Source organism: Lepus europaeus, chromosome 5, assembly GCF_033115175.1.
Source record: "Lepus europaeus isolate LE1 chromosome 5, mLepTim1.pri, whole genome shotgun sequence".
Taxonomy (NCBI): domain Eukaryota; kingdom Metazoa; phylum Chordata; class Mammalia; order Lagomorpha; family Leporidae; genus Lepus; species Lepus europaeus.
The window spans coordinates 21,511,562-21,530,401 of record NC_084831.1 but is presented as its reverse complement, the minus strand read 5'-3'; the positions used below and the strand labels follow the sequence as shown (position 1 = coordinate 21,530,401).

Sequence of the window (18,840 nt, the reverse complement as noted above, 5' to 3'; positions counted from 1 at the left end):
CGGCAGTTTATAGGTGAGGCTGTATTGACTTGCTCAGCGTCCCAGTCAGTATAAAGCGGAGCTGGGAGTCAAGTCCAGATCTGACGGCAAGGTCTGGGGTCATGTGGTAAAGGAGGTGGTGTTTGTCTGAGGGTTGCAGGCAGATGTGGTAACACAGGGAAGGAGAGGGCTGGGGCCACGCAGGAAATGTGCATGGAACCAGCATGGCTCGGGATGTGGCTGGGCGAAGCGGATGGGAGATGCTGCCGCAGCAGGGTGAGACCAGGAGGGGCTGGGGCTGGGAAGAGAGGATTTGGATGTTAATCCCGCAAGTGATGGGGAACAAGGAAAGACTGGGGCAGATTTACTCCGCAAGACCCCCCTGGGAGGAGCGGCACAGCCCACACACTGGAGACCAGGGAGGGGTCTGGTCCCCAGGTGGGCCTGCCCCTCCCTGCCTTCTCAGTCTCCACTGGGAAGCCTCGGCTGCCTGTCCTCCAGCCAGGGCCTGGGCAGGGCCGCCTCCTGCTGCTGCGCCAGGCAAGCACCCTCCAAAGCCACCTAGAATCTCCTCAGGTTTTTCTGCACTGAGGGGGCTTGTGAAGGTGGCACCAGGGCCTCAAGGCATAAGGTAGGAGCCCCCACTCCCACCCTAGGCTGGCCCAAGGTAGTGGAATGCCGAGATGGGCGCCCAGATTCAAGCCCGTCAGTTTCCCTGCCCTGGTCTTGAAGTCTGCCTGTGATGGTCAAGGTCAGCCCAACCTCACAGAGTCGCTTGAGGTTTGAGGTTACTCCCCAGTTGTTGGAGGCGACAGACAGCCCAGTGTGTGAGCCATGTGTGTGGAGACAGTCACACAATGCCTCCTTTCATGTCGCACAAGCCCTCGGGACAAAAAGATTTTATTATCCCCAGTTCACATTTGGGAAACTCCAGCCTGCTAAGCCCCAGGGAGGCAGCCAGGGACAATGGCACTGTCTCTTGGACTTGGCCCTGCCTGGGTGGGCAGGGCCTTGGGGCCTTTTTCTCCAACCCAGGATTCTGAGGGGGCAGAGTTCATTTCTTTCTGGGTCTCCCTCACTCTGGGGACTGGGGACTTGCTGAGTTGGGGACAGCTGCGGGTCTCCATGCAGGCGGGGTCAGGCCTGTGCTCCTGTGGGGGGAGTGCGGAGGCCACGCTGGGGGCGCTCCTGTTCCTTCATTTCAGCCACACAGATGTCCTGTCCTCCCTAGAAAGCACCCAGTCCCTCCCTGGCTGGAGGCTGTCACTCTTGGGAACTCTCCCCTCCCCACCTTACTGGCTATGAGATTTTAGGCAAGTCACCCAACCTCTCTGGAAGTCCGTTTCCTCCTTGGGCAAATAGAATCACAGTACCTAAGGTTATTGTGAAGGCAAAACTATTCTCATTTTCCCTTCTGCCCAGATCTCGGCTCTGAACTGGGCTCCTCCTCCTTATTCGGGTCTCAAAGTCCATCTCCTCAGGGAGGCCTCCCCAACACTGAGCCCCACAGCACCCAGCAAGCTGGAAGGCCGGCCCTTCATTTGCTTGGCTTTCTTCTCTTTTCCACCAGAACGTCAGCCCAGCAGGACTTTTCTGTCATGTTCCCTGCCGTAGCCTCAGAAACTAAGACAGGGTGGATGCTCACTTTGAAAGCTCTGACGGGGTCCAGTGGTTAAGGCGCTGCTTGGGGGCCTGGGTTTGAGGCTCTGCTCGGCTTCTGATCCAGCTTCCTGCTGATTGCGCCCTGGGGGGAGGCAGCAGGTGATGGCTGCAAGTGCTTGGGTCTCTGCCCCCCACGTAGGAGACCCAGATTGAGTTCCCAGCTCTTGGCTCCCCGTTTTGGCCTGGCCCAGCCCCAGCTGTAGAGAGCATTTGAGGAGTAAACCAATGGATGGAAAATCTCTTTCTGCCTTTCAAATAAAATGAAGAAAAAAATAGTTTAGAAATTTGGTGACAGAATGAAAATATACCCCAAAGCAAATAACTACCCTCTATGTCCCCATCTGGGAAGTGAGGATAATCGTGCTGAGTGAAGCTGTCATAAAGATGAGTTCCACATGGCTGCCACTGTGGCACAGCAGGTTAAGTCATGGCCAGCTGCTCCACCTCTGGTCCAGCTCCCTGCTCAGGTGCCTGGGAAAGCAGCAGAGGATGACCTGTGCCCACATGGGAGACCCAGGAGAAGATCGGGGCTCCTGGCTGTGGCTTGGCCCAGCCCTGGTCATTGTGGCCATTTGGGGATTGAACCAGTGAATGGAAGATTCTCTCTCTCTCTCTCTCTCTCTCTCTCTCTGTAATTCTGCTTTCAAAAATTTTTTTAAAGATGTATTTATTTTGAAAGTCAGAGAGAGAGGTCTTCCATCTGCTGAATCACTCTCCAGTTGGCCACAACAGCTGGAGCTGTGCCGATCCAAAGCCAGGAGCTTCCTCCAGGTCTCCCACGTGGGTGCAGGAGCCCCAGGTCTTGGGCCATCTTCCACAGCTTTCCCAGGCCACAGCAGAGAGCTGGATCCAAAGTGGAGCAGCTGGGACTCAAACTGGCACCCACATGGGATGCCGGCACTGCAGGCGGCGGCTCCACCTGCTGCGCCACAGCACTGGCCCCAAGCAAATCTTTTTTTTTTTGCCAGGCAGAGTTAGTGAGAGAGAGACGGAGGGAGAGAAAGGTCTTTCTTCCGTTGGTTCACTCCCCTAATGGCCGCTGCGGCCGGCGCGCTGATCTGAAGCCGGGAGCCAGGTGCTTCCTCCTGGTCTCCCATGTGAACAGGGCCCAAGCACTTGGGCCATCCTCCACTGCCCTCCCGGGCCACAGCAGAGAGCTGGCCTGGAAGAGGAGCAACCGGGACAGAATCTGGCACCCCAACCGGGACTAGAACCCGGGGTGCCGGTGCCACAGGCGGAGGATTAGCCTAGTGAACCACGGCGCCGGCCCCCAAGCAAATCTTTTAAACAATAAATAAAAAGAGAAGGCAGGGTCAAGTGCACAGGGAGGAAGCCCTACCCTAGCCTTTTCTTCCTGGGAGAAAGCTGATTAAATCTTCCCAAGAACTCTAGGGAAGAGGGCTATCTGTCACATGTTATAGAGGGGGAAACTGAGGCGCAGGTGGGGGAGGAATGGCCCAGGGCCACAGAGTGAGTTCAGTGATTGTCTTCTTTTTGCTCTGGCAGTTGCCCATACCCGGCACCTCCACTGCTACTGAGATCCTGCCCAACAAAACACCACCTCCTCCGTGAAGTCTTCCCAAATTGCCCCCAGAACATTCCCTGCCCAGCAAATTAGGGTACCTGGAGCAGATTATGACATGGAGGTTACTGTGCAGGGATTTATGCCAGGGCATTTTTTGAATTGTTTGTTTATTTTCAGCTACTTGAAAGGCAGAGTCATAGGTGAGGACAGAGAGGTCTTCCAGACCTGCAACAGCCAGGTCTGGGCTAGGCTGAAGCCAGCAGTCAGGAGCTCCATCCAGGTCTTCCACATGGGTGGCAGGGACCCAAGCACTGAGCCATCATGTGCTGCCCCCAGGACGCGTTGATAGGAAGCTGGGGTGAGTAGCGGATGCTGGGATCTCAAGCAGCAGCTCCCCCCGCCGTGCCACAGCTTCTGCCCTGTGCTGGGGTATTGAGAGTAAAACTTGATTGTGAAAGGAAGAAGGCAGGATTTGGGCGAGGGAGAACAGCCCACAGAGAGGATGGAGCTGGGCTGCACCTTGCAAGCTGTCAAGATGACAAAGTGTGTGTATGGGTTGTCCCTGGGGGTGGGCAGTCCCCGAGAGCGCTGCAGGCTGGCTCAGTCTGCACAGTTCTCCCAGCAGCTTGCCGGGACAGTGAGGACCGGGGCAACGGAGGGATCCTTTAGCCAGACTCAGCCCCAGGCCCGGGGTGGGGACACTGGGCAGCAGCCGGATTCGAGGCCACACCTTCATTCCATGCCTGTCTCATCGTAGCCTGAGCACCTAAGGAGGCCTGAAGCCAGGCGCACGCTGGAATTCCCCCGCCGGCCTCGCCAGCGTGGCAGCGTCCTGACGCTGAGCGCAGGAGCTGCCAGCAGCGGCCGCCCGCATCGCAGCCAAGAAGATCGAGTAGGGATGGCGGCTTTCACCAGTGAGCGGGCCGCGCGGCAGGGTCTGGGAGGGCGCGTCCTGGCCCTTACCTCGGCATGACCACGCCTCCCATGAAGGGGATTTTTAATGAGCCCTATTGACAGATGAGGAAACTGAGACTCAAAACAGGAAGTTGAGTTTCTGGCCTTTTTTTTTTTTTAATTAAAAAAAAATTTTTTTTTTACAGGCAGAGTGGACAGTGAGAGAGAGACAGAGAGACAGGTCTTCCTTTTTGCCATTGGTTCACCCTCCAATGGCCGCCGCGGCCAGCGCGCTGCGGCCGGCGCACCGCGCTGATCTGAAGCCAGGAGCCAGGTGCTTCTGGTCTCCCATGGGGTGCAGGGCCCAAGGACTTGGGCCATCCTGCACTGCACTCCTTGGCCACAGCAGAGAGCTGGCCTGGAAGAGGGGCAACCGGGACAGAATCCGGCGCCCTGACCAGGACTAGAACCCGGTGTGCCGGCGCCGCTAGGCGGAGGATTAGCCTAGTGAGCCGCGGCGCTGGCCGAGTTTCTGGCCTTTTTAAACCTGTCCGCAGGAAGGAACTGAGCGGAGACCCCAAAGTGCGAGAGGCACGACTGTCAGGATGCTGTTTGCGCAAACCCTTCTGTCTCACCCTCCAGAGTCCAGCCATCCCCATTCCACCGGGCTGAGGTTGGCACTGCTTAAACCTTTTCTCTCCCAGCGTCAGCACTGGCAAGGGCCTGGGTGGTGCTTCCTGCTGGGGGACCTGGGACTCTGGGCCTTGTGGATGAGCCGGACACCCCCCCAGTCCTCCTGTAGCTTGATGTCCCCTTGCTGCAGGGCCTGCTGGATGGCGTCCGCGAGGGTGTCAAAGGCCAGCTCCACGTTGCAGCAGTTCCTGGCTGAGGTCTCCATGAAGGCCACACCCAGGGAGGCAGCCAGCTCCTGGGCCTCCTGGGTGGAGACGCAGCGGGCACTCTGCAGGTCGCTCTTGTGGCCAATCAGCAGGAAGATAGCCTTGTCGGGGCCCTGAGTGGCCATGACATCCTGGTGCCAGTCTCGGATGTGTTCGAAGGACTTCCTGTTTGTCACATCAAAGACCAGCAGGACACCCACCACGTTCCGGTAAAAGGACCTGGTGATGCACCTGGGGAGGAGCCAGGGGTAAGGCGGGAGGGATTTGTGCCGTCAGGACACCCCCAGTGGCAGACCCCTCCTGGGGTCCACAGAGCGCCTCACGCCCATCTCACAGCTCAGTCACACTGCCCTGTGCTTCTCTGCCTTGGGGTCTGAGTCTCCCTCGAGACACGGGGTGCCCCCTGATTAGAAAGCAGGTCCGATTCCTGCTCTCCTGGGCCCTGCTCTCCTGAGGAGGCCTGAGAGCCCTGAGGGCAGCTCCGTTTCTCTGCCGGGGCCTGGCACACTGCTGCCCATCCTTTGCAGCCGGCACAAACTTCTCCTGCCCTGGCATCTCCCACCTCTGAGGCCATCCATCCACCCTCCAGAGTGCGGTGCACCCAGGTCTGAGTGCGCCTCCAGGGCTCTGGGCTTGGATGTCAACCTGGTCTGTGCAAGAGCGCAGTTAGAATACAAGCTGAGCTCACAGCAAAGACACTCGCGATCCGTGCATAGTTTTTTCATATTCCAGATTTTTCCCTGGACTTTTTGAAGATGCCTTGTATGCATGGATTTGAAATCTTTTGGTACCAAAATAAGCTTCCCTCTCCATGAAGTACCTGAAGTCCCCTCCTATTTGCAGAAAGCGTGACCCCGAGGGGGGGGGGTCTGGCTGGAGCCAGGGATCCCAGCCCCCCAGACCTCTCTGGGACCCCCAAGGCCAGCTGGAGGGGAGAGAGGCCCACGCCTCCTCGACCGGCGCCCCCCCCCCCCCCCGCGCGCTCCCCGCCGGCCCGCACCTGAAGCGCTCGTGGCCCGCAGTGTCCCAGAGCTGCAGCTTCACGCGCGGCCCGGCCCGCAGCTGCAGCGCGCGGCGGTAGAAGTCGACGCCCACCGTGGGCTCGGGCTCGGCCTCGGGCTCCGGGGCACCCGGCGCGCCCGCCACGTAGCACCGCAGCAGCGAGGTCTTGCCCACCGCCGCGTCCCCCAGCAGCGCGATCCGAAACTGATAGCGGCAGCCCTCGGCCTCCATGCCCGCGACTGGGGCGCCCGCCGCGCCCGGGGGCTACTTGTCCGGCCCCGCCCCGCCCCGGGCACGCGCTGGCCCGGAAGGCCGGCACCGCCCCCGCTCCCGCACTAAGCTCGGGTCACCGGCCGGCCGGGCTGCACTGGGGTAGGGATAAGGGACCGGATCCCGAGGGTGCTGGGGGCCGGGGTGGGGGTAGCGGGGAACAACCTGGGCAAGACCCCGCCTCAGTTTTCTCCTCCGTGAAATGGCAGTGCTAACAAGCCCTCCTTCACGGGTTAAAGGGACGAAGCTAAGGGCGACTAAGGGGGAGCATTAACCAAGGGGCAAGGCTTAAGACACTACCAGAGTGCGGAGTGATTCCTGTCGCCTGGCGCCCGCCCTGCTGGGGACTTGGGGACAGCACTCTGCCAAGTGGGTGGCTTTACAGATCCTCCTTCCCCTCCCCAGCGCCGCACTAGCCCTGATCCGGGGCCCCGGTGCAGTGTCCAGGTTCAGTGGCTCCCACGGCAGCCTCCATGCCTGGCCTGCTGGTCACCGGGGCCCCAGGAGGGACTTTGGCCCCAGTGGGGCACATGAAGACAGCGGCAGTTCTAGGGGGAGCACAGTGCTGTGGACAGGACGGCTGACACCTGTGAGGCCTTGGATCGGGCCACCGTCTGCCCGCTTTAGAGCTGAGCAGACTTGTCCCAAGTCACACAGCACAGCTGGGCCTCTCACTTCTCCCTTGGTGCCACCCAAGGGACCCACCAGGCAGGTTCCACGAGAACCAGGACTCTGAGTTAGGGGCTAGGGCAGGCACAGCTGCTCCCAAGGCCCTCGGCAGCCTTTGCGGTCCTGCCTCGGGGAAACCCACCCATCAAGGCTGCAGCCTGGCCGCCCGGAGCAGCTTCAGTGTCTGGTCGGCTCCATTATCACCTCCCTCCCCTCAGCAGTGTCAGTCCCACCGCACCCTTGGAGGCCGCGGGCAATGATGGCTCAGCTTGGTCCCTGCCACCCTGAGAGAGACCTGCATGGAATTCCTTGGCCCCTGGCTTGGTCCAACCCTGGCTGTGTGGCCAGTTGGGGAGTGAACAGTGGCTGGCTGGATCACGCTCTCTCCGTTTTTGTTTTTTTTTTTTGTTTTGTTTTGTTTTTTAAGAAGGAGGTGTTGGGAGAGGGTCCTTGCCAGCTCTGCTCAGCCCGAGAGTCTGATTCCTCCATCAGAATGTTCTCCCTGCTTGCTCTGTTCAGCTTGGAAAAGTCATGTTTTCTTTCCGTCTGGACCCCGCAGATGCCCTCAGCGGCCGCTCTCGGCCACCAGAAGGCGGGCCCTGTGCAGGAATGAGCATGGGTAAGTGCCACTCATTCATTTACGCAGGCAGCCAGCTAAGGCAGCGGGGCCAGACTCAGGGAGCCAGAGTCTGGGCTCGCAGGAGCTGATCCCGAAGCCCGGTCTCTAAGGGACAGTGGGGTCCGGGGGGGGGGGGGGGGTCAAAGAGAAAGGGCCGTGCAGGCAGGGTGCCGGGGCCAAGGCAGACGGCCAGAAGCGGCTGCAACTACAGTGTGAACTCGCCCTGTAAGCCTTTGGTCAGCCCACGTGGGCCGTGCTGCGTCAGCAGGAGACTCGGGGAACTTCCTCCCCGCCCCACACGGCCCTGCTGTGGCTGGGGTCATGTGTCTGCCCGACTGCACCTGGCACCCCGGCCCAGCGCTCAGCTGACCTCCGCCACAGATTCACAGTGTGACCCTAGGCAAGTGGTTTTCCTCTCGAAAGCCCTGCCCCTGTGTCTGCTCAGTGCGCGAAGCCTGCTGCTCACCTTGTAGGTAGCTGCACAGCAGCTGTGGAGCAGGGCGGGTAAGGCTGTGCACATGCGCATCAGAGGATCTGGGCTGTGGCTCCAAGTGCCACCGACTTGATTGACTTAGTGATTACTCCAACAAGCGCTACCCATCTTTTGTATATATATTTTTAAAGATTTATTTACTTGAAAGAGTTACAAAGCGAAGGAGAGGCAGAAAGAGAGAGAGATGTCTTCCATCCACTGGTTCACTCCCCAATTGGCCACAACAGCCGGAGCTGCCCCAATCCAAAGCCAGGAGCTTCTTCTAGGTCTCCCATACAGGTACAGGGCCATCTTCTACTGCTTTCCCAGGCCATAGCAGAGAGCTGGATCGGAAGTGAAGCAGCCAGGACTCGAACTGGTGCCCACATGGGATGCCGGCACTGCAGACAGCAGCTTCACCTGCTATGCCACAGCGCCGGCCCCACTACCCGTCTTTTATATACCAGGGCTTACACAGCACGTGGGGGTGGAGGGTGACAAAATTCCAGCTCCTGGGAGCTCCCGTTCTAATGAGGAGTACATGGTGTGAAGTGATGGGGCATTAGTGCCACACAGCACAGTCACAGGTGGCAGAGAGCTACATCCAGGTGTGGATGGAAACCCACGGGGAGTGAGGGAGGCGGCAGTGAGGCTGTGGCTGATGCTGGGCAAGGAGAGTTCCAGGCAGGAGCAGCGAGAGCAGACACCAGGAGGCGGGAGCAGCAGACAGAGGCCAGGAGGAGCCCTGTCCCAGGTGGTCTGCAGGCCACCATGGGGACCTCAGCTTTTTAAAAAAAAAAAAATTTTTTTTTAATTTTTTACAGGCAGAGTGGACAGTGAGAGAGAGAGACAGAAAGAAAGGTCTTCCTTTGCCGTTGATTCACCCTCCAATGGCCGCCGCGGCTGGCGCGCTGCGGCCAGCGTGCCGCGCTGATCCGAAGCCAGGAGCCAGGCGCCTCTCCCAGTCTCCCATGGGGTGCAGGGCCCAAGCACTTGGGCCATCCTCCACTGCACTCCCTGACCACAGCAGAGAGCTGGCCTGGAAGAGGGGTAACCGGGATAGAATCTGGTGCCCCGACCGGGACTAGAATCCGGTGTGCCGGCGCCGCTAGGTGGAGGATTAGCCTGTTGAGCCACAGCGCCGGCGTGGACTGCAGCTTTTATTAAAAGTGTGCTGGAAGGGCTCCCGAAAGGATGCCTATAGAAGCTGAGTTGGGCCTCTGCTTCCTGGCTCACCGTGTGGTCTTCTTGCCTCCACATGTTTTTGCCAGTGTGACTGTCTGATCTCACCGCATGGCTGAATGGGGGTCGGGGGTAGGGGCACCGAGCCGTGGTCTGTGAACCTCCAAAACCAGAACAGTAGGCTCATTAGGGTACCGCTGAAGAAGTGACTTGATAGGTTCGACGTCACCCCATTTTACCAGCCAACAGCCCTGCAGGGCTGCAGATGAGTGCCAATCACTGATGAAGCTTTAAACTGATACACTCACAGGAGCGTGCGCCCTCAGTACTGACCTTGTCTACGGCTTCCCAAGCAGATTCTCTTAGAATGAGGACGCCCCATTCCAGGGAATACCAATAGAAAAGAACTGCTATTTGGGAAACCCAGCTCAAGTCCAGGCCAGGGCATCGCAGCTGAGCCATCTTTAAGTGGGTTCTGCAGTGGCAGGAGAAGCAGGCTCAGTTAGACCTGCCCGCACCCCATACACCCAGGAGGCAGGAGCGCTTGTTCCAGATAGCTAGGGGGCCTCCCGCAGCCACGGCCCTGTAGAAGCAAGGCGGAGACCAAAGCCGGAAAGAAACCAAAGCTCTGAAGAGCCTGTTGTGGAGCTCTGTGCCCCGCCCTTCACTGGCCCCGCCAGCTTCCCAGGCTGGTGTTTCTCCGAGACTTCAGCACCAAGCCCTAAGCCACAAAGAGATGCTAAAACAAATGTCTGAAAGTGTGCAGGCCCAGGTGGAAGTTCATTGCTTACCAAGTGAGGCACACTCAGGCTAGGAAATGTGTAGATTATCTCTGAAATATACAGACAGTTCTCTTTCTTAGTCAAATAAGTAAGCACTAGCATTTACGATGGTCGAAGGCTCCACCACAGTCTAGAGGCACATGGTATGCAGTACAGGCCACATGGTATGGAATTCAGCTTTCAGGATTTCAGACTAATGAAGAGAGGCACCCAGGAGCGCTGTGCGGGTTCTGTCAGCATTTCCACTATAAAACCCTATTTTCTGGGCTTTATACCTTGACCAATAAAAGGTAGCCCCAGGCTGGAATGCAAAACCCAGAAACAAGAATTTTTGTTTTAAACTAAATTTCATTAAAGATCAGTTCTCATAAGAACAAAGCAATAAAAAATATGCTGCTTTCATTTAAAAAAAAGTATGCTGGGAAGACATTGGAGATTTTTTTTAAATGTTCATTTTTATTTATTTGAAAGGCAAAGTGACAGGGAGAGAAGGAGAGAACACAGAGATCGTCCACCTGCTGGTTCATCCCTCAAATGCCTGCAACAGCAGGGCAAGGGTCAGGCGGAAGCTAGGAGCCCAGACTCCATCGGGGTCTCCCACTGGGTGGCTGGGGACCCAAGCACTTGAGCCATCACCTGCTGCCTCCCACGATCATTAGCAGGTGCTGGATGGGAAGCAGAGGAGGCGGAGGCAGGGCTTGATTCTTAGTATTCGGAGAGGGGATGCAGGCATCCCAAGCAGCGGCTTAACCCAGTGTGCCAGCACACCTGCCCCCTGTGTGTGTGTGTGTTAAAGATTATTTATTTGAAAGGCAGAGTTATGGGGGCTGACGCCATGGCATAGTAGGTTAAGCCCCCACCTGTAGCGCCAGCATCCCATATGAGTGTCCCAGGTGCTCTGCTAATTAGCTCTGCTAATTACCTGAGAAAGCAGTAGAAGCCAGCTCAATCCTTGGGCCCCTACGTTCACGTGGGAGACCCGGAAGCAGCTCCTGGTTCCTGGCTTCAGATCGGCCTGGCTCTGGCCATTGCGGCCATTTGGGGGATGAACCACAGGATGGAAGACCTCTCTCTCTCTCCCTCTCTCTGTCTGTAAATGCCTCTCAAATAAATAAATAAGCTTTAAAAAAAAAAAAAAGAGTGATGAAAAAAGAGAGAGAGAGAGATGGTCCATCACCTGGTTCACTCCCCAGATGGCCGCAATGGCTGGGGCTGGGCCAGTCCAAAGGCAGAAGCCAGGAACTCCATCCAGGTCTCCCACATGGGTGTAGGGCTCAAGTACTTGGGCCATCTTCTGCTGCTTTCCCAGGTACATTATCAGGGAGCTGGACTGGAAGTGGAGCAACCATGACTCGAACCAGTGCTCTGATATGGGATGCTGGTGTCACAGATCGGGGCTTAACCTGTTGCACCACAACCCCACTCCCCTGCAAGGTGTTTTGATGTAAGTATACAACCATGAAACTGTTGGACCTCTCAGTTGTAGAGATGCCCACTTGCTCGAGAGGACGCCCAAAAATCCAGACTCCAGATCAGTTGATGCAAAAAGCATGAGGTATTTATTGTACGTTTGCGCAAACGGGCCCCCACCTAAGGCGGTGAGGAGCCCTGAACAGCAGTTTCACACAGGTTATATAGTCAACAAATTAGCATATGGGATTGGCCGGTTCGGAGGGACAATTAGCATAGTACTGAGGAGAGTGCTCAGGGAACCAGCTGAAGAGAATGCTGAGGAGAGTGCTGAGGGAACCAGCTGAAGAGAATACTGAGGAGAATGCTGAGGGAACCAGGTGAAGAGAATGCTGAGGAGAATACTGAGACTCTCCAAAGGGGAGAGGCAGCTCTGCTCTGGGCACGCCCAGAGGCTCTCCAAAGGGGATAGACTTTTCCTTCCCAGAGAACGTGCCCGCTGGACCCTGGGGAACATCCAACCCCCCAAGAAGCCCCTGGTATCTGCCCAGGTCTAGCCTCCTGTCCCTCTCCCCCACAAGGGTCCTTCAAAACCACCACTACGATCAAGATAATGAAATTCTTTTTTTTAAAGATTTATTTCATTTATTTGAAAGACAGAGTTACAGAGAGAGGTAGAGACAGAGAGAGGTAGAGGTTTTCCATCCACTGGATCACTTCCCAGATGGCTGGAGTTGCGCTGATCCAAAGCCAGGAGCCAGGAGCTTCTTCTGGGTCTTCCACATGGGTGCAGAGGCCCAAGGACTTGGGCCATCTTCTACTGCTTTCTCAGGCCATAGCAGAGAGCTGGACTGGAAGAGGGGCAGCCAGGACTAGAACCGGCGCCCATACAGGATGCCGGCACTTCAGGCCAGGGCCCTAACCCACTGTGCCACAACGCCGGCCCCATGAAATTAATTCTATATCTACATACTAGCAATGACCATTTGGAATTTTTGTAATTTTCAGTGGACAAAATAACACCATTTACAATAGCATCAAAAGTATAAAAACAGGGTCAGGCGTTTGGTGTGGCAGTTATCACTGCAGGCACCTACATCCATACTGGAGTGCCTGGTTCCACTTCCTATCAGCTTCCCGCTAATGCACCCTGGGACACAGCAGATGATGGCGCAAGTTCTTGGGCCCCTGCTACCCACATGGGAGATCTGAATATTGAATTCCAGGCTCCTAGGTTTGGTCTGGCCCAGCTCTGGCTATTGTGGGCATTTGGGGAATGAACCAGCAGATGGAAGATCTTTGTCTCCCTTTCAAATAAAATGAATAATAAAAAATACAATTTTAAAATAATGTGATAAAAAATATGTCAGGGTTATAAGCTGAAAATTCAAAACATTGTTGAGAGAAATTAAAGTTCTCAATAAACAGAGATGGGGCTGGCATTGTCCCATAGTGGGTTAAGCCACTGCTCCATGTCCCATATCACAGTGCTGGGTTGAGTCCCAACTATTCCACTTTTTTTTTTACAGGAAGAGTGGAATAGTGAGAGAGAGAGAGAGAAAGGTCTTCCTTTTGCCGTTGGTTCACCCTCCAATGGCCGCTGCGGCCGGCGCATCTCGCTGATCCGAAGCCAGGAGCCAGGTGCTTCTCCTGGTCTCCCATGCGGGTGCAGGGCCCAAGGACTTGGGCCATCCTCCACTGCCTTCCCGGGCCATAGCAGAGAGCTGGCCTGGGAGAGTGGCAACCGGGATAGAATCCGGCGCCCCAACTGGGACTAGAACCCGGTGTGCCGGCGCCGCAAGGCGGAGGATTAGCCTGTTAAGCCACGGCGCCAGCCCGACTATTCCACTTTCAATCCAGCTTCCTGTTACTGCACTTGGGAAGGCAGTAGATGATGGCCCAAGTATTTGGGTCCCTGACACCCCATGGGAGATCTGATGGTGTTCCTGGCTTTGGCTTGGCTCAGCTCTGGCTGTTGTGCGGCCATTTGGGGAGTCAATCAATAGATGGACTATTTCTCTCTGCCTTTCAAGTAGCTAAAAAATGAGAGAAAAAATTTTTTAAATGGAGATCTCATCAGGGCCAGCATTGTGGCATAATGCTAGCATTCCATATGAGTGTGGGTTCAAGTCCCAGCTGTCCTACTTCCAATCTAGCTTCCTGCTAATGTGCCTGGGAAAAGCAGCAAAAGGCAGCCCAAGTGCTTGGTCCCTGCCATCCACATGGGAGACCCAGATGGAGTTCCAGGCTCTTGGCTTCGGCCTGGCCCAAGCCCAGCTCTTGTAGCCATTGGGGGGGTGAGCCAGTGGATGGAAGTTCTCTTTTTTCTGTCTTGCTCTTTCTGTAACTGCCTTTCAGATAAATAAGTAAATAATGAATTTTTATAGATCCCATCCCCAGGGAAGAGAAGGCTCAGTACTGTTGAACACCAATTCAGGGGCAGGTTTTGTGGCACAGTGGGTCAAGCTGCCACCTGTGACCCTGGAATCCCGTATTGGAGCGCTGATGCAAGTCCTGGCTGCTCTGCTTCCAATCCAGCTCCCTGCTTGGGAGACCAGGATGGTACTCCTCGCTTTGGCCCAGCCCGGCTTTGGCTGTTGTGGCCATTTGGGGAGTAAATGGAAGAGGGAAGATATTCCAGTAGATGGAAAATCTTTTTCTCTCTGAGTCTCCGTCTGTCACTCTACTTTTTATTTTTTATTTTATTTAAGAATTTTAACGCTGGCACTGCGGCTCAACAGGCTAATCCTCCACCTTGCGGCGCCGGCACACCAGGTTCTAGTCCCGGTCGGGGTGCTGGATTCTGTCCCGGTTGCCCCTCTTCCAGTCCAGCTCTCTGCTGTGGCCAGGGAGTGCAGTGGAGGATGGCCCAAGTGCTTGGGCCCTGCACCCCATGGGAGACCAGGAGAAGCACCTGGCTCCTGCCTTCGGATCAGCGTGGTGCGCCGGCCACAGCGCGCCGGCCACGGCGGCCATTGGAGGGTGAACCAACGGCAAAGGAAGACCTTTCTCTCTGTCTCTCTCTCTCACTATCCACTCTGCCTGTCAAAAGAAAAAATTAAAAAAAAAAAAAAGAATTTTATTTATTTATTTGAGACCCAGAGTTACAGACAGAGAGAGTGGGAGACAGAAAGGTCTCCCATCTGCTGGTTCACTCCCCAAATGGCCGCGACAGCCGGAGCTGGGCTGATTGGAAGCCAGGAGCTTCTTCCGGGTCTCCCACATAGGTCCCATCTTCCACTGCTTTCCCAGGCCACAGCAGAGAGCTGTATTGGAAGAGGAGCAGCTGGGACTTGAACCAGCGCCCATAAGGGATGCTGGCACCGCAGGCAGAGGCTCAACCCCACCGCACCACAGTGCCGGCCCCATTCTGCCTTTTAAATAAATAAAATATAGCTTTAAAAAGACAGAGAGATTTCTTTATTTATTTGAAAGGCAAACACACAGAGAGAGGAGAGCGAGTGGCCTCCCATCCGCTGGTTCAATCCCCAGATGGCTGCAACAGGGCTGGGCCAGGCCAAAGCCAGGGGCTTCACCCGGTTTCCTACGTGGGTGCAGGCACCCGAGGACGTGGGCCGTCTTCTGCTCTCGCAGGCGCACTAGCAGGGAGCTGGATCAGAGACTCACTCCATGTCACAGACCAAACACAGCACGGAGGGCGGTCTCGGGGTTGGGCCGCGTACTCCAGGCTGCACCTTGCCTGCCAGCTCTGTGAGCCAGTCCTTTTTCTCTTCCGTAAGCCCGGTGGGTATAATCATGATACCCACACGCAATGAGATGCCCAGATCACGGTATACAGCAGGCGCCCAGCAGCCACACAGATGTCAGCGGGAGAGGACACCGCGTCCGGGGCCTGCTCCAGGGTCTCTACAAGACCTCAGGGGGCCGCCGGCCCTCGTGCTCGCTGCGCTCTCAACACAGCGCTGTCCCGGCTTCGTGGTCACCCCGGAGCCTGCATCCCGAGGGCAAGGCTGGCCCGCTTCAGGTAGGTGGCCCGCGAGAGCCGAGGCCAAGCAGCCTCCTGCCCTCCAGCGCGGCGCTGCCGGGCACCACTGGACTACAACTCCCAGCGGCCTTGCGCGACGCACAGCGGCCGTCGGGCGCGGCCGAGAGGGGCGGGACTATATAAGCCCCCTCCCGGCGAGGGCCTTTCCTTTTCCCTGGCGTCGCGTGCGGGGCTCTCGTCCTCCGGCCTGTGGCTCTGCGCACGTCCTCTCCGAGCTCACTTGTAACGGCTCGCAGTTTCTGGGGCTGCGTGCAGGGCTGCGGGATGCTGAGCGCGGCCTGGAGAAACCGAGCTTGCCCACCTGGTGGGGCCCGGGTCGCGGAGGCCATGTCGGCCGCATGCGCGGCGAGCGGGCCCGGGGCGGCGCCCTTCCCCCGCCTCGGCTGGCGCTGCCCCGGGCTGCGGGCTGCTCGGTGAGTAATGCGGGCGGGCGGGCTCGCTAGCACATTCAGGGGGGACCGCGCGGTGCTGTCACGGTGACATCAAAGGAGTCTGCAGGCCGTGGCCTGCTGAGTGACCTTGGGCAGGTGGCTTGGGCGCAGCTTAAGGGAGGTCACTGTGATCGACATGACGACAGGGCTTCCGGGGACTCCGGTAAGACTAAAGTGCACAGGAGGCCGGCACCCAGATGACCGTGGGCCCGGGGGTGGCCTCGTGTCAGTAGGCACTCGGGGTGTGCACGCTCAGGTAGATCGCATCTGGAAAGCGGCTTGGGTTGGAGGCTGTCCTGTGCCCCCGATTGCACCGCGGCCCTTATCGAAGCTGCAGTTGCTTCCACATAGCAGCTGTGGTCAAAAAGGAGCCCAGAGTGACAGTTTTCCCTGACGGTCGCCGTTCTGTTTGCTGTAACCGATCTGCAACATTTCAGGAAAAGACAGTCCTCGGGTTGAGCCGGAGAGCAGGGTTAAAGTGCACCCCACAGGCTGCCAGAGACGCGGGGTCTTGCATGGAGGGGTCAGAGAGGCCTCGGAGAACAGCTGGCCAGACGGGGTAGCTGTGTGGGGGGAGGCGGCAGGGGAGTAGACGTTTGTCCTGTGAACTTCTGTCCAGAGGTGATTCTTTGGGTCGCTGCCTCAGCGCTAGGACATCAGGGTAAGGACCAAAAGCTGGGCAGGCCAGGAAAAGGGAGCAGGTGGACAGCTGTGTTCTCATCGTAGGTGTGCCACGTGATCCTGGCGGATGTGGGGCAGTGAGGACCCCAGCGGCATCCTCGGGCTGGTAGGTTTCTTGCTTGGGGCTGCTTGCCGGGACAGAACAGCATGTTTCCAAGGGCTGTGGCTGGCTGTGGCCATGGGATCTCCAACTGCATGCGAGAGCAACCTGGAGAGACTTTGACAGCTCAGGTCAGCACCGTACCTGCAGCTGCCACTCGCCTTTCCGATAATTTCAGGACTGGGTGGGGGTTCGTCCTATTCGGAAGCCCTCACTCAGCTTTTTTTCTGCAGCCTGACCCGGTTTCTGAAGAGCCCAGCTTGCTGGCTTCTGGAGCCGTGCCTTTTTTAGACTAAGGTAAACTTAATGAAGACAATAATCTGAACCCTCCGGTTCCCTTTCCCATCGGATCAGAACACTGGTCTTGGTGGTCGTACAAGGAGGAAAAGTGATACTGAAGCTGGCCTCACCGCGCTGTAGTCTGATACAGCACTGGGCCAGTGTCAGACAGGGCTGACTCTCCTCTCCTGTGGTCGGCAGGGGGCGGGTGTACCGAGTGCTGACTGATGTTGACTCTTCGGGAGGGGTTTATTGGAGCTTGTTCTTTTCTTTAGGTCTGTGCTACAGTGAAGCCCTGACAGGATCTGCAGGGTTGGCTGACTACTGAAGGGTTATAGCTCCAGGCAGTGGCCAGACTGTCTTTAAACAGTGCGGCAAACAGAATGACACCATTACTCAGGTACACGTGAAAGGCTCAGCCTTCTAATTGAGCATCCTGTGCTGTACTTGTTAGCTGAGGGCAAAGAAGTGTCTGTTGCTTGGTCAGGTCTGTTAGATCTGCCCACCCTGAAGGCCATGATCAGGACTGCTCCAAGTAGAATGAAGCAGGGGGGGATGGTTCTATGCATTGCAGATACACGGTGTTGGTTGGATGCATGCTTTGGTAGGACCTTGTCTCCCTCAGCAAAGAGTCGTCAATAGAGGGTGGAAGTCATTTAGCCTAGTTTAGGTTCTTTAGACTGACTGGTCCAGGATGAATCCTAATCTGAGTGGACATCTTTGGATGAGAAATGCGGATATGGGACTGAGACCAGCTCTTGGGAAAGCGTCTGGTTAGGGATTAAACAGAGCAGCACTAAGACTGGCCTGTACTTCTGTTTCAGGAGAAAACCAACGTGGGAATGAAGTAGGCTGGCATACAGGCTAAAACCGATGAGGTTTCTGAACCGGAAGATCACGCCTTTGCCATGCCTCTGTGACCTCATGCCCCTGCCTGGCCACACATGGGTGCCCACTACCAGTCAGGCTAATTAACCAATTCACCTTTGGAAGTGGGTTAAAAGCCTGTGTCCTGCCCTTCTCTGTTTCCTGGCCTCTTGCCAGGAGGAGGCTGCGTCACCCACTCTAGGCTTCCTGACCCAGATTCTCCTCCACATGGCTGGTTACTGGTGCTCAGTATGAACCCAGATTTACCTCTTAGATAAAGCTCTCACTCTCCTATGCATCTTTCACACTAAATAAAAGCCTAAAATGTACCACACTGCCTCATTTATTTATGCTGTTATTTAAATTCTCTAAATATTAGACAAGAACCCTCTTGGGCTTATTAATATTGAGGATTTATTAATAAGCATATGGTGATCTCATGCCACCCCAAATTCTGGTAACATGTGGCATCCCAAATGGCACTTCTGGGGAACTTTCAGGGGCCACATTTTTGTGTATATTTTAGGGGTCATTTCTGACATCAGGAAGAGAACAGGCTGTGTTAAGGCAAAACAAGTGTATGGAACATTGACTTTATAAATGTGCCTTGTTTCTCAAATACTCCACAGGCCCAAACTGAACTGACTGCCTACCTTTACCTGTTGATTCTTGGAAAGGAGTTCGATCAAGGGGCCAGCATTGTGGGCTTGGGTATCCCATGTGGGGAGCAGTCCTAGCTGCTGCTCTTCTGATCCTGGCTCCACTATGGCCTGAGGGCAGTAGATGGCCTGTGCCTGGGGATGGAGTACCTTTCTCCCTCTTCCTCTGCTGGGACTGACACAGTTGCAGATTTCTTGTGGCCTAAGCACTGGATCCAAGGCTGCCAGTGGTCACCGCACGGATTGTGGTCAGAAGTTTACTTAGGGATGGGGATACTGAACCTCAGAGATCTGGTTTGAAACCTGGCGATCCTTTATCAGAAGCTGTGGTAATTAAAATCGAAGAGCAGGTGGCATTGAGCTTGGCACACATGGCAGTGGAATGCCCCTTGTCCTTGGCAGCTCTCCAGTCCTGGACCCAGAGAACTACATGTTCAACAAGGACCTCTAAA

The 18,840-nt window shown here is 56.3% G+C and overlaps 1 protein-coding gene, 1 long non-coding RNA gene and 4 other non-coding genes across 12 annotated transcripts; 5 read left to right on the top strand and 1 right to left on the bottom strand.

The window, feature by feature from the left end:
* Positions 1–4,228: 4,228 nt before the first annotated feature.
* Positions 4,229–6,202, bottom strand: RAB42 (RAB42, member RAS oncogene family). Its single transcript, XM_062193203.1, has 2 exons — positions 5,960–6,202; positions 4,229–5,190 (listed from the first exon to the last, which is right to left on the bottom strand). Exons 1-2 carry the CDS (start codon positions 6,190–6,192, stop codon positions 4,767–4,769), a joined length of 657 nt encoding a protein of 218 aa, XP_062049187.1. The 5' UTR covers positions 6,193–6,202; the 3' UTR covers positions 4,229–4,766.
* Positions 6,203–6,317: 115 nt separating this feature from the next.
* Positions 6,318–17,998, top strand: LOC133759574 (uncharacterized). 7 transcript variants are annotated; one of them, XR_009865911.1, is made up of 6 exons: positions 6,319–6,333; positions 7,460–7,519; positions 16,529–16,589; positions 16,817–16,880; positions 17,138–17,262; positions 17,687–17,998. It is a non-coding gene; the product is annotated as an uncharacterized LOC133759574 (long non-coding RNA). The 7 variants fall into 7 exon arrangements; XR_009865908.1 differs by having other exon boundaries at positions 6,318–6,333; positions 16,529–16,880; XR_009865910.1 differs by lacking the exons at positions 6,319–6,333; positions 7,460–7,519 and adding an exon at positions 15,535–15,784.
* On the top strand, positions 16,117–16,251 carry LOC133761307 (small nucleolar RNA SNORA16B/SNORA16A family). The gene has a single exon (XR_009866110.1). It is a non-coding gene; the product is annotated as a small nucleolar RNA SNORA16B/SNORA16A family (small nucleolar RNA).
* Positions 16,627–16,757, top strand: LOC133761325 (small nucleolar RNA SNORA44). The gene has a single exon (XR_009866127.1). It is a non-coding gene; the product is annotated as a small nucleolar RNA SNORA44 (small nucleolar RNA).
* On the top strand, positions 16,908–17,036 carry LOC133761334 (small nucleolar RNA SNORA61). Its single transcript, XR_009866135.1, has one exon. It is a non-coding gene; the product is annotated as a small nucleolar RNA SNORA61 (small nucleolar RNA).
* LOC133761355 (small nucleolar RNA SNORD99) lies at positions 17,546–17,619 on the top strand. The gene has a single exon (XR_009866153.1). It is a non-coding gene; the product is annotated as a small nucleolar RNA SNORD99 (small nucleolar RNA).
* Positions 17,999–18,840: the final 842 nt, after the last annotated feature.

Bases quoted from the DNA above. Each gene is read 5' to 3' on its own strand.
- RAB42 (XM_062193203.1), bottom strand. From the start codon at position 6,192: ATGGAGGCCGAGGGCTGCCGCTATCAGTTTCGGATCGCGCTGCTGGGG. The intron at 5,191-5,959 runs GTGCGGGCCGGC...GCTCCTCCCCAG, and splicing joins GCGGGCCACGAGCGCTTCAG to GTGCATCACCAGGTCCTTTT.